The 13,757-nt window shown below is 31.6% G+C and overlaps 1 protein-coding gene across 1 annotated transcript in view; it reads right to left on the bottom strand.

The window, feature by feature from the left end:
- The window catches only part of LOC136981580 (SMC5-SMC6 complex localization factor protein 2-like), a 37,094-nt gene that overhangs the window by 12,489 nt on the left and 10,848 nt on the right, over positions 1-13,757 (bottom strand). Inside the window, exons 2-4 of the mRNA XM_067277902.1 lie at positions 5,093-5,699; positions 3,014-3,357; positions 2,745-2,921 (exon numbers count right to left, since the gene is read on the bottom strand). Of these exons, the coding sequence (XP_067134003.1) occupies positions 2,745-2,921; positions 3,014-3,357; positions 5,093-5,699 (1,128 nt within the window). The remainder of the gene's footprint in view (positions 1-2,744; positions 2,922-3,013; positions 3,358-5,092; positions 5,700-13,757) is intronic.

The following is a 13,757-nucleotide window of genomic DNA, read 5'->3' as shown; positions in this document are numbered from 1 at the left end:
TTTGCTGTATTCTTACGCATTTTAACTAAATAATCTTATATTTATAGGTATAGTATTTCGTTCAGCAAGTAAAAATTGTAAATTTTAACCTTCAGATATTTTACTTGCTGAATGAAATACTATACCTATAAATATAGGATTATTTAGTTATTGCCAACCTGATTAAGAATAATAATATAATTTTAAGTTTTTGTATAAATAAAAATTTTAATTAAAATCTGTAAAATATCAATATATTTGTATGAAAACTTCTTGATTTAAACTGAATTAATATTAATAAATATTAAATTGAATTAAGATATATCTCTTAAGAATTAAGGCTTAAAAAATGCTTGTACAAAAAAAGGGACAGCTGGTCATTAGTGGCTAGAGAGGTCAGACCCAATTAATAATCTTATCAAACAAACCACTATCCACTGAAAAAAGTATCTTGGCTAACAAATTATACAGTTTATTTTTTAATAATCTAAATTTATGAAAATAAAAAATAATTTTTCACAAAAAATATATTTATCACCACATTCTATCATACTTAGGCCTAAGTATGATAGAATGTGCTCATGAAAATATTAGACATAGCACTGCATTCTGTTCTGCAAACTGCCACTAGTTAGTGCAGTAGTGAAATATGTATGTTTACAAAGCATTGGGGCCAGCTCTGTCCAGCTGTTCCAAGAGTACTCTTAACCATTTACTGTGTTTGTAGAAGTGTGCATGTCACTATATCTAACGATCTTTTTCAGTTTATACTTTTTATGATTCAGCAATTAATAATTAGATTGCGATCTACAGTTAACAATAAATGAAATTGAATAACAAATTTTACAGCAGATTCAAAAAATTTAAATCTATATATATAATCGAGACGAGTTAATAATAATAATAATAATCAGCGCAGAGCCCAAATGGTTAGGAGTTGAAAGTTGAAATTTGGGACACAGTTAGGGTATGTCACGAGAACACATACTAAGAAAAGATTTTTAGAAATTCCTCTCCACGGGGGAAGGGACAGGATTAAAGCCTCCATATACATTATCGAGACATGTCCAAACGGTTAGAAGTTGAAAGTTGAAATTTGGTACACAGTTAGGGCACGTCACGAGAACGCACACTAAAAAGGGATTTTTCGAAATTTCTCCCCACGGGGGAGAGGGACAAGTTTAAGTTTTAACACTTCCATCAGTGATGGAAGTGTTAAGAGAAAGCGACGTGCAAGATGCAGATGCAGTATTTCTTGTTTTTGCAGGAAATTGAACATATTTTTAGACCTATCTAAAAATTCTGTAATTAGTCTGGAAACCGGGAGGACCCAATTCTTGCATTCTGTGAAAACGGGTAAGGTTGACTATAACGTAATAATCTTAATATTTGCTAAAATGGTTAGGAGTTGAAAGTTGAAATTTGGTACACAGTTAGGGTACCAGATTTAAGTACCAAAGTGTTAAGTAACAATGGAGAACAAGAGAAAACGATGTGCAAGATTTATGGGCTCTGGAAAAAAAAAAAGAAAAAAGAGAAAGAGTAATATGTTAGAACACATTCGGTTTTCAAATTTAAACAAATTAGTTCGGTTTTTCTCAACCCTTCTTCTTTAGAACATTCGTTGAAAATCGAACGATAAAATCAGAACACGTCGTGAAAATCGAACAATATTAGAATATTCGATTTTCAAATTCGACCTATCTTTAGAAATATTTAGTTTGTTGATGAAATTACTCTTTTTCTTCTGTGACTATAACATAATAATCTTAATCTTCGCTATCGTTACTTTTGCCCAAGCAATGCCGGGCCTATCTGCTAGTTATTACATAAATTATAACCTAAAAACTTTTGAGGCTGATTATAGATCTTTCTCTTATATTAAATATTTCTTAAAATCTCACCTTTAATGAACTTTGTTTAAGAACCTATTTATTATTCATTACCATGTTTTCTATTTACTTGTGGCAATGGCTGTGAGGGTGCATGTAAATTCAGCATAAAGCTGAATTTACATGCACCCTCACAGCCATTGCCAAATTCAGCTTTCTGCTGAATGTATTTTAGGTTTTTTTCATTTTTAAAAACCTAAAATTCATTCTTAGCATCTTATTTCCTTTAATCTTGTAATTCACATTAAGTATTCATATTTATGAAAATTTATTCATCTAAATAATAGACACACAACACAATTCTAATTTGCATAAATTCTTATATTTAAAAAATCCAGCAACAAGTTGCCTAACTTTCCCAGATGATATGAGATTTTTATTTAAAAAATAATTTATATATTATAAATAATAAAAATAAAATTTTATGTGGCACAGTCTATTATGAGATTCTGTTAAAAAACTTTTTATATTATTAATTATTATAAAATGGCAAAAAAACTTAATTTTGAGGGTAATGACAAATTTTGTAAAACATTGTAAAGGTTAATGAGTAAAATCTTCATTAAGTCCGACTCCCTTTGAGTTATGACGTATGATCTCCCTCTATCTCCTCACCCTTTCAACCTTTAACCTTTTCATTTATTAAACTTTACCCCACGATATTAATCCTGAGATATTAAATGAAATGGACACCAACACATATATGAAATTTTTTTCCTTTTTTTGTTTGACATTTTTGGGTTGAGTCTCAAAATGTGGAGATTTAAAAAAACCCTGGAGTGTCAAATTTGACAATTCCAATACTTTCTCTTGTTATGTATGCATAACAGCTGGAAAAGTAAAATTAAAAAAATGATGTCAATATATACATACTGTAACATCAGCAACAAAATACGAATCTTCTAGTTCCAATAAATATTGAATTGCTAGAAAACTAACAGCTTTTTGCAAAGAAACACCACGATTACTTGTTGGCAATAACTGAACTAAATATAAAGTATTTCTGTGGTGACTTCCCAATTGTGCCAATTCTTCTGTAAGAAATTTCATCTATAAAAAATGATATAATGTATAAACAATTTCATTATAAGTGTATTACATAAAATCTTAATTTAATATAGAAAAAATTTTTAATAATTTACTTTATCTGGCCAATCTGATGATGATATCCTCTCCAAACAAATCTCAATTAATTCTTTAATTTTAATTTTTATCTGTTTACCAATGAACTTTGTATCTAAACTAATCCAACTTAACAGTAAAATCAAATCACAGAGTTCTTCTTTTGAATAATTGCATTTATAATGCAAGAATAATATAAGAACATCCAAAACTTTAAAAAGACCATCTTCAATTGAAAAAATTTCTTCATTCCAACAACTTGTAACATCTTCCTTTTCCAGAAGGCAACTATTTTCAAATTTCATCAACATTTTTTCACAATCATTATATTTATTTATTATGGGGCAATGATCAACATTAACACCTAAATAATATAAAAGTTAATTATAAACATTCAATAAAACAAAATTGTAATTAAATGTTATTAAAATAAAACTCTGACTTAGTAGTCAGAGTTTTAGTAGTCAGAGTATTCATATATCAAGATATATCCAAAGTTATAAAACTTAAAATTACTAAAAATTCAGTACAGCAATGAAATGTTTTCTCATTTATATCTTTCCCTGACCAATTATGATATTATTCCCTGACCTATTAAGGTCTCTGCATTTCCCCTTTCCATTATGTAATATTCAGTCAATTCTATTTAAGACCATTTTGTACACAATTATATAAATTTTTTATTAAAAACACTTTATTCACTTACAAAAAATGAAAAACTTTGCATAAAATAAATGACATAATTAGCTGTCATTTCTACATCATATAAAAAAATTTCATGATTTTATTTACATAAATTCGTAAATTTTATTTATATAAGGAAAAGATTTGTGTCACATTGTAAAATCACATTTTCTTAAAAGATATGTTCGTTAATAGCGGTTGCTCTGCATCTCCGCTACTACGAGAGTGTGCTGTTGTTTGCAGGCATTTAGGGATGACGGTGAAAGAAACAAAAATGTGGCTCCCATACTATTGATAGTATCATGATGGAGAAATCTATGATTTTAAAATATGCATTTTTAGAAACAAAATAAGGGCCACAATTGTAAAATTTAACCATGAAATGAATTATCTTGCCGACAGAACATTCAAAGTAGCCACAAAAAAAAATTAAGAATGCCAGCTACCATTAAAAAAAAATTTGAGAAGACATTTACATCACTAACTTGAATTTTCACAACTAAATTTTCATTCACAAAATCACATAATGGACCCCGAAATGAAACTATCTGAGCCTTGGAGGATGCCACGTTGTTTTCCACCATAAACTACTACTACAAGCAGCCATTTTTGCTGTCCAACAGTGCACACTCCGAAAGGAATATAGGAATGTGTTGTGCAGGAATTTTTAAACGAATGCCGCTTGTGTGGAGTTACATGGAAGAATAAAAGAACCCACTCAAAGTGAGGAGGTAGGAAATTCAAAATAATTTAAGCAGAATAAATCATACACCCCGCGAGAGTGAGAAATCGCTTATTGCATGCTATTTTTAATCCATTCAAGGTCATGACATTTCTTTCCATTCCTCCCCAAAAGTTATAATGACAGCTTGTTTAGTTGTTTGTCCATCTTGCTCAAAAAGAAGTGTGGGAAATTCACATTGATCGGCCAAACCACCATTATAACAACAAATAATTTATCTTGGCTAACTTTCAAATTACAAACAATTAAGATAAAAATGCAACAACAACAACTAGAGTGAATGTTTTACAAAGACAAATGATAAAAACATTGGTTTTTGTCATTACTGTGGCATTGTGAACACAGATTTTGAAACTTGCTATCAATGAACTATTAATACAAGAAACACATCAATCAATGGGTTAAGCACAACTGAAGCATAAATTTTAACAGTGAATTATACCAAATTTCTGTTATGTAAGTTTCAATAAGCAGGCCAAGTGTATTTTCTAAATTGTTCTAAGATGTTTTACTGCTTTACTGCTCCGAGATTTTCTTATATTTTAAATAATAAATCATACCTAAACTACTTTAATTATAATTTACTAGTTAAAATTAAAAAATCTTAATTTATGTTATAGTTTTAATAATTTTTAATTTATTTGAAATTTTTATGAAATATAACATTTCTTACCATAATTTAATATTACTGTTAATATATCTTTCATAGATGGGCACCAATAAATATGCCCATTTTTTGAAGTTCTAATATAATACCAAAATATATCTGTACAAGCAAAACTCAATAAATTGTTGTTTAGCACTGATAATAATTTAAAACAATATTCCAAAAATGCTTCTTTACACTTCATGGAACTTAACTGGCACTGAAACACTCCAAATGTAATCAATTCCCTTAATTCTGTACTAGATAATTTAGCAATTTTTTTATCAAAAGCACTTCCTTTGTTTGCTTGAAATCCACAGCTTTCTAAATTTAGTCCATGAAAGGCACAAAAATACCTGTAACACTTTTTATAATCAAAAATCTCCAATCCGGGTGGAAAATCTGTTATTCTATCTTTTTGAATTTCTTTTATATTAATATTTTTTATTAACTGTTTCAAATTAGTATCTTCAAATTTGTTATCATTGATTTCTTCTTTTGACAAATTATAAATTAACTCTTCTTCTTTCATGGTTTTATTTTTAGCATCAATAATTGTATCTAAATTTAGTGTGCACTTGGAAAGATTTCCTGAAATTGTGTGATTTGTAATGTCCACTTCAGGTATCACTTTCTAAATATTAAAAAAATAAAGAAATAAATCAACATATTTTTAAAAATTTAATCAATATAAAAAAATCATAACATATTAGATAAAATCTTAAATTATTATAAGCAAGTTAAAATTTAAAAAGTATTGTTTTGAATAGTTATTTCACAGTAATTCTAGAGATAAAACTAATATATAGTAACAACATATTACATTTTGATAAATAACATTAAACTAAAATGTACTAACTTCCCTGGAGTTTTAAGAATCTGAAATATTTGTATTGTAGCACTCTCAAGCAAGTAATGCTCATCTTCAGGATCATTACAAGACACACACACAAAAAAAAAAGTATCTTTTACAAACTAATAGTTAACATAAAAGCAAATGTTTTCAATCAATTTCAGAGATCATTGTATGATCACTGAAAAAATAAGGTAGTTTGTTCTGTTGATATATTCAATCAATCAATTCTTTATAGTTTGAACCTTAGTTACAAGGGGGTTACATAAAGCTGATGTTAGTGCAACATAATAAATTAATGCAATAGATTAATACAAGATATTACAAAATAAAAAACATACAGTGATACACAAAACTAATTAATGTAATAGCCTAGTACAGGATAATACAAAGTAAAATACACAATAATAATCATTTGTTGAAAAATGCAATATATTGATTATATTCTTACCAGGATTTAAATCTTATCAAATACTTTTTCCTGCTTCAAATTTTATACAATGAAAGAATACATGTTCACAAGTTTCACACACTTGCATACTACAATTAGTACAAAATTTCTCAGGATTTATTATTATACTACTATTACATGTCAAAATATAATTTTGACCACATCGTATTTGCAGTATTGAACGTTTCACATGATAATTTATGTCCATAAACAAATAATCCTCACACATAAAAGTTGTTTTAATACTATGATATAATTAAAAATGTTTAAAATCAATTACAGTAGAACCTCGATTATCCGGACTAATTGCGGATGAAGGTAGTCTGGATAAGGAAAAATCCGGATAATCGAAAAATAATACTGTATTGTACTTAAATTGTGATCAAATTTTCAAGAAACAAATGTTCGTTTTGAATTTGGACTACTACTGACTAGCACTAACACTGCCTATTGTTTAAAGGCCCTCTGGTGGCGCAAGAAGACGGATTTTATAAAATAAGAAGCAGTTGAAACTGTCAAATTTTTATTCATAAAAATGCAAACTATTTATCGTTTTATGACAAATAAAATTTTTTCGTCATGTTCACGGCTTTGAAGTAATGCATAAACCTTCGAGGCACGAGGCCCCTCGGACCACGAGGCCGTAGGTGGTGACCCACGTCGCCCATGCCTTACACCACCCTTGGCCATAGAAATGATGTAATTTGAATATAAAGTATTTATAAATATGTATGTCAAGTTATATTTTTATTACGACGCAAAATGCATTAAAAAGTTTAGGACCACTGTGCCGGGTGAGACGTTGTTGGGACAAAAAAGTTATGCATTCCATCACGTACATAAACAATGTCGCAATTGCCAAGTGCAAATCAGCAAATTTGAAATTTGTAAGAGTTTTGTTTATTTTGAACAATCCAGATAATTGAGGTCTGGATAATCGAGGTTCTACTGTATGTAAGTATAATTCTAAAAAATTTAAAAAATTAGAAACATTCTTCGAAGTATAACTCAATCTACACTGATCAACTTATTACAGGACTACTAAAAGGACAAACTGAATTGTTTTATAGAAAGATAATCATGGATATAACATAACATAACATTAGAATTGGTTAAAGACAACTTACGTATATCATCATCCTACACACCGGGGTGTATAAAATATAAATCGAACTCACTTGTGCCTATTGACCGGTGTGAAATAAATAACTTCAATTCAACGAACGTTTTCTGGACGCCTTCCGTGTCCTTCTTCAGGTTAACTGCTGGATTCTATTATTTTTAAAAAACTGCGTTCCGATCTTTTAAGAACAAATTCAAATGAAGATAGTTCGAAAGCGCGATGACCATCGCGCATGCGCTATATCTGTCGTGCTCCTTGTCGTACTGTATCATATTCTTTTTAATCTTTTTATTCTTTTTTATCTTTGGGTCACATGATTTCATGTGTTATCGGACCCAAATAAATCTTTATGCATCCTCTTGTAATAAAGTTTGCCAAGCAAGCGAAAGAGTTATCTCGTCGCGTGAATTAATGCATGTTGTTTTAGTTTGCGCTTTATGTATCTCTATCGCTTCCAGCCATTTGAGATGTTCCATCCGAGTCGTTTTAGTTATTAGCGTGGCCCCCGCGAAGTCCACATTAATGCCCGGTTCAGAAGCGTACACTGCAAGCGACGTGGTAGCTCTGTTGTATCTTATATCCGCCTCATGTTCTTTAACCCTGACTTCCATAGAGCGTTTCGTTGATCCTATGTAGATCAGATCCCTATTAAATCTCTCGTCCTTTATCGGGATTCGGTATACGCCTGCCATTCTATTCGGGTCCGATGGGTCCTTTCCGTTACGTAACAAAGTGTAAATGGTTGGGCCTCTCCTATAAGCAACGGTGACCTTACGTCTCCTTGCGATAGACGCGTATACGGATTTCAAGGTCGGGTTATATGTGATGGGTATTCTCTCCACCTCCGTATTTTGGTTGTTAGTTTGTGCCACTGCAGGTGCGTTTTGGCTCATTCGTGCTCTTTGGCGTTCCGCCATTCTTGGAATAATGTTGCGGTAGCCGTGTATATCCGCAATCTTCTCAATAGCAACCTTGCAAGCGTTGATTGAGAAGATTGCGGATATACACGGCTACCGCAACATTATTCCAAGAATGGCGGAACGCCAAAGAGCACGAATGAGCCAAAACGCACCTGCAGTGGCACAAACTAACAACCAAAATACGGAGGTGGAGAGAATACCCATCACATATAACCCGACCTTGAAATCCGTATACGCGTCTATCGCAAGGAGACGTAAGGTCACCGTTGCTTATAGGAGAGGCCCAACCATTTACACTTTGTTACGTAACGGAAAGGACCCATCGGACCCGAATAGAATGGCAGGCGTATACCGAATCCCGATAAAGGACGAGAGATTTAATAGGGATCTGATCTACATAGGATCAACGAAACGCTCTATGGAAGTCAGGGTTAAAGAACATGAGGCGGATATAAGATACAACAGAGCTACCACGTCGCTTGCAGTGTACGCTTCTGAACCGGGCATTAATGTGGACTTCGCGGGGGCCACGCTAATAACTAAAACGACTCGGATGGAACATCTCAAATGGCTGGAAGCGATAGAGATACATAAAGCGCAAACTAAAACAACATGCATTAATTCACGCGACGAGATAACTCTTTCGCTTGCTTGGCAAACTTTATTACAAGAGGATGCATAAAGATTTATTTGGGTCCGATAACACATGAAATCATGTGACCCAAAGATAAAAAAGAATAAAAAGATTAAAAAGAATATGATACAGTACGACAAGGAGCACGACAGATATAGCGCATGCGCGATGGTCATCGCGCTTTCGAACTATCTTCATTTGAATTTGTTCTTAAAAGATCGGAACGCAGTTTTTTAAAAATAATAGAATCCAGCAGTTAACCTGAAGAAGGACACGGAAGGCGTCCAGAAAACGTTCGTTGAATTGAAGTTATTTATTTCACACCGGTCAATAGGCACAAGTGAGTTCGATTTATAAGACAACTTACGTATGTATAACACTCCAAATTTCATTATGATTTTAATAGAATAAAAATTACTATTTTAAAATTTCAACAGCATTTTATAGACAAAAAACATGGCATCTCTATGGGGTCAGTTGTTGGTCCAAAATTAGCAGAAATATGTATGATTATTATAGATGAAAACACATCAAAATTAACAGGTATATGCTACTATGCTAGATATGTAGATGATATAATATTAATGTATGACTCACAAAAACTTTCAGCAAAAGAAATTATAAATTACTTATGCCAATACTTAAATAATAATTTAAGCTTTACGTATGAAGATGAAGATAACAAAGAATTAAACTTCTTACACATAACTATAAAATATTACAATTCCATAAATATGAAAAGCTCTGCAATGTTAAATAAACAATTCATTATAAATCATACTGCCCTATAGACATTAAAAGAAATACTTTCCTTATAGAAATGAGAAAAATATTAACAAAAACCTCATTGTCTGAAATTATTATTAGAAGAAAAACAATTATTTAGAAAATATTTATTTAATGGATATCCAGAAAAATCTTAAGTGGTATGATAATTATACAGTGAAACCTCACTTAACAAGCACCTCTCATAATGAGTAATTTGCATAACGAGCAAAACAAATTGTAAAAAAATAACTCACTTAGCAAGTGATGTTTCACAAAATGAGTGACGAGAAGAGGGGAAGTCCCGGATTCTGTGCATGCTACATCGTTACGCTAGCATCTTAGTATCGGTTGTGATCACACATTTTTTCAAACTTGTGTTCAGACATATTACATATAAACATCAACAACCATAGCCCTTTATATAATAAACATGCCAAATGATATGCCAAATTCTTGGGCTATGTAAAGGCTATAATTAAATATTAGAAATTCATTTCTTTGACTAGAGGTAGGCAGTAATGCTACCATGTATTAAATTTTAGAAAAATGTCTAAATTATAAATTATTTATTTATATATTAAATTTAATACGAGATGGAAGCATGACTGCCTACTTCTAGTCAAATTAATTAATTTCTAATATTTAATTACAGCCTTTACAAAGCCCAAGAATTTGGCATATCATTTGGCTGTTTTTGTCATTTGGCTGAGACACATTTTTTCAATTTTTTTGTTCTCTGCAAATCAAATTTGCATTTCAGGTTGGTTCATTTCATGCTAGAAGAAAAGATAATGATGATTCGTGCTCCTTAACAATGTATATTGTATAATGTTCTTTGAATAAACATTATACATAAAATATTTGGGCAAAAATTTTTTCCAGCATGGAATGCATCATTGTATTTTATATTAATTTATATTGTAAAATTGTTTTGCTTAACAAGTGTTTTGCATTACGAGTAAGATTCTAAAATGAATTATGCTCGTTAAGCGAGGTTCCACTGTATGTGGTCTATCCAAAAAGTAAGTGTACTGATTTTCTATTTAATGACTGTGCTGCTTAACACAACATTAATTGGTATTTTCACATTGCTAGATATCTTAGCAGCATACAGTGGTGCCTCATATAACATACTTAATCCATTTCAGGTGCACGTCCATTAAGTGAAAAGTCCATTATACGAAACACATTTTCCCATAGAAATACATGTTAAAACATCTAATTCGTTCCACAGCATAAAATAACTGTACTGTACCATAAAAAAAGAAAAAATGTAAATGGAGCAGTCACCAATTATGCTGGGTAGTCAGATGTTGTGAGGAGGAGGTGAAGGAACACTTTCTTCACACATTCACACAGACACACACTTTTTACACATTGCAGTGGGTCTCTTTTTATTGTTTTTTAATCAGAGTCAGATTCAGGAGAGGCTACCGAGGCTTGCAGGGTCAACTCCTCCTGTTCCATCCTTTGTTTTTTGGTAGCTGGCTTCTTGAAAAACATGTCCAAGAAGGTCTGTTTCTCTCTTCTTCAACACCTGTTTTCCAAAATATCTACATCAAAGCTATTCTGGGAAGCCAAGAAGGGGAAAGCATCTAAAAATAGTAGATTGTCAATGGCAATGGCAAAAGAATGGAAAAATCATTCGCACTTGATCACAGAAAGTCCGTTGATCGCCTCACGTAACTGCCGAATGGAAAGTCCGTTGCTCGAGTCACGTAATGGCCAAACAGAAAGTCCATTGTTCGCAGCATCCGTTATACAAGGAACCACTGTATATAGACCTGTTTCAAGTAGATTGTTTAAGTCAAACGTGCACAATCTCTGTTTGTGTAAGATAGTGTTTTAACACATTGTTACATTTGAAACGGAGAAAAATCTCAAATGTTATGCTATCAAAGTGTTATGTGAAACTCGAGAAATCTGCAACCAGAACATTTGCAGATTTAACCAAAGCTTATGGAAATTCCACTTTATTAAGAAACATGATGTTTATATGGCACAAAGATCCAGAGTAAAGACAATTTCAAGACCTTATTTAATACAATCAAGTCTCTTTATTAAAAGAAGCTTCTCACACAATCCCTGTGAAGGATAAATCAACACACTAAAAACCTTTCTTATATCCCAGTACAAACAGCTTTAGATAAAAACTAACATTTTCAACCAAAAACTCGGTCTTCGTCAGGAAATTGGCCAGTCTAAAATTTGAAAGTGGAATTCGAACGTGTTTAAATTATTTTAAATTCCAAATTATTTAAAAATTGGAAACTAATTTTTACCCTACATACTACTGAAGTGATAAAAATATTGTTACATCCCCACAAATAAATAATACGATGTATTTGCTGATGTAGAAATGTTAGCAACATGCTAGTGTTGTTTACGCTTTTTTCTCATAGCACCACCTCCATGCATATGAAATATTGGCGGCATCTTTTGCATTAATACAGTTGCTGGCCAGACTAGCTTTGTATATTTCCAACACTTCTAGGTTGCAAAGGTGTTGAACCTGACTTGACATTTTTACCAGTTTGGCCCTATGGAGGTCGGCTTGTATTTCAGGATTTGTGGCATAGGCAATGTAAACAACACTAGCATGTTGCTAACGTTTCTACACCAGCAAATACATTGTATTATTTATTTGTGGGGATGTAACAATATTTTTATCACTTCAGTAGCATGTATGGCAAAAATTAAACACATTTGAATTCAGTTTTGAATTTTATACTGGTCAATTGCCTGACAAAGACCAAGTTTTTGGTCAAAAATATTTTTTTTCTTATCTAAAGCTGTTTGTACTGGGATATAAGAAAGGTTTTTAGTGTGTTGATTTATCCTTCCCAGGGATTGTGCGAGAATTTGGTTTTATTTTAAGCTATGCTAGCTAAGTTGTATAAGAAACTGGTACTAGCCTTCACCAGAGCAAGGGCTAAGTTCAAATTTCTCAGGAAATGCCAGACAAGCAATGTGCTTCCACATTTGCCAGTTATAATCTAAAAATCAATATCCATAAAACTGTTATAATGTGCTTTTCCCTACTTCACAATCCTTACCACCCTTCCATATTTATCAATTCCACTAAAATAAACTATGTTCAGTCTCATTGTGAACTTGGTATCATATCTGATGAAAAATTAATCTTTCACGAACATATCTCTTACATTATTAAATCCCTTGCCATTAGATGTGGCTTTATCTAGTGTTTTTGCAAAAAGTATTTCTTTAAAATCCATACTCAGAACAATTTTCTTTACTAATTTTCAGTCAATAGTTGATTACTATTTATCTGTCTGGGCAATGGCTGCCCCTTATTTGCTTCAAAAATACAATCTGAATTAGATAAAGATTATTTCCTGATACATAAATTTTGCAATCTACCCTTTACTGATAACCACGATGTGGCAAGAGTCCGCCTTGGTCTTCCTAATCTTTCTGATCACTTAAAATATTTTGATTGCATTCTCTGCTTTAAATACTTCAATGGTCTAATTTCAAACTACTGGTTAGGTCTCCGCATTCCAACTGTAAGAACCCGCAATACATCTTGCTTCTTCATCCCGTATTTTCACCTCTCTCTCACAAAGATCTTTTTTTTACCACATAGCATCCCATATACAGCCTGTGGAATCATACCTATATCATGATTTTAAGATTTTTAAAAATAGGTGTAAATCTATTTTGTATTATACATAATGTAACTTTTGTTTTGCTATGTTTTTAATTCTTAGTATGTTTTTTATAATTCGTTATTATTTTATTGGAAACCTTTTTTTCCTGTTATCTGGGGGGTGGAACACAATTGTCTTCTGACATTTCCAATTGTACTAAATATAATAAATAAAATAAAATAAATCTTATCATTTTTTTCGATAGCCATGGAATTGTGCAAAAAGAATTTTTACCTTCAGGACAGACAGTTAATCAGGCCTTCTACAAAGAT

Source organism: Centruroides vittatus, unplaced genomic scaffold (assembly GCF_030686945.1).
Source record: "Centruroides vittatus isolate TY-2023 unplaced genomic scaffold, ASM3068694v2 contig_1168, whole genome shotgun sequence".
NCBI lineage: Eukaryota > Metazoa > Arthropoda > Arachnida > Scorpiones > Buthidae > Centruroides > Centruroides vittatus.
The sequence above is the reverse complement of the archived record's forward strand: the minus strand, read 5'-3'. Positions and strand labels throughout refer to the sequence as shown.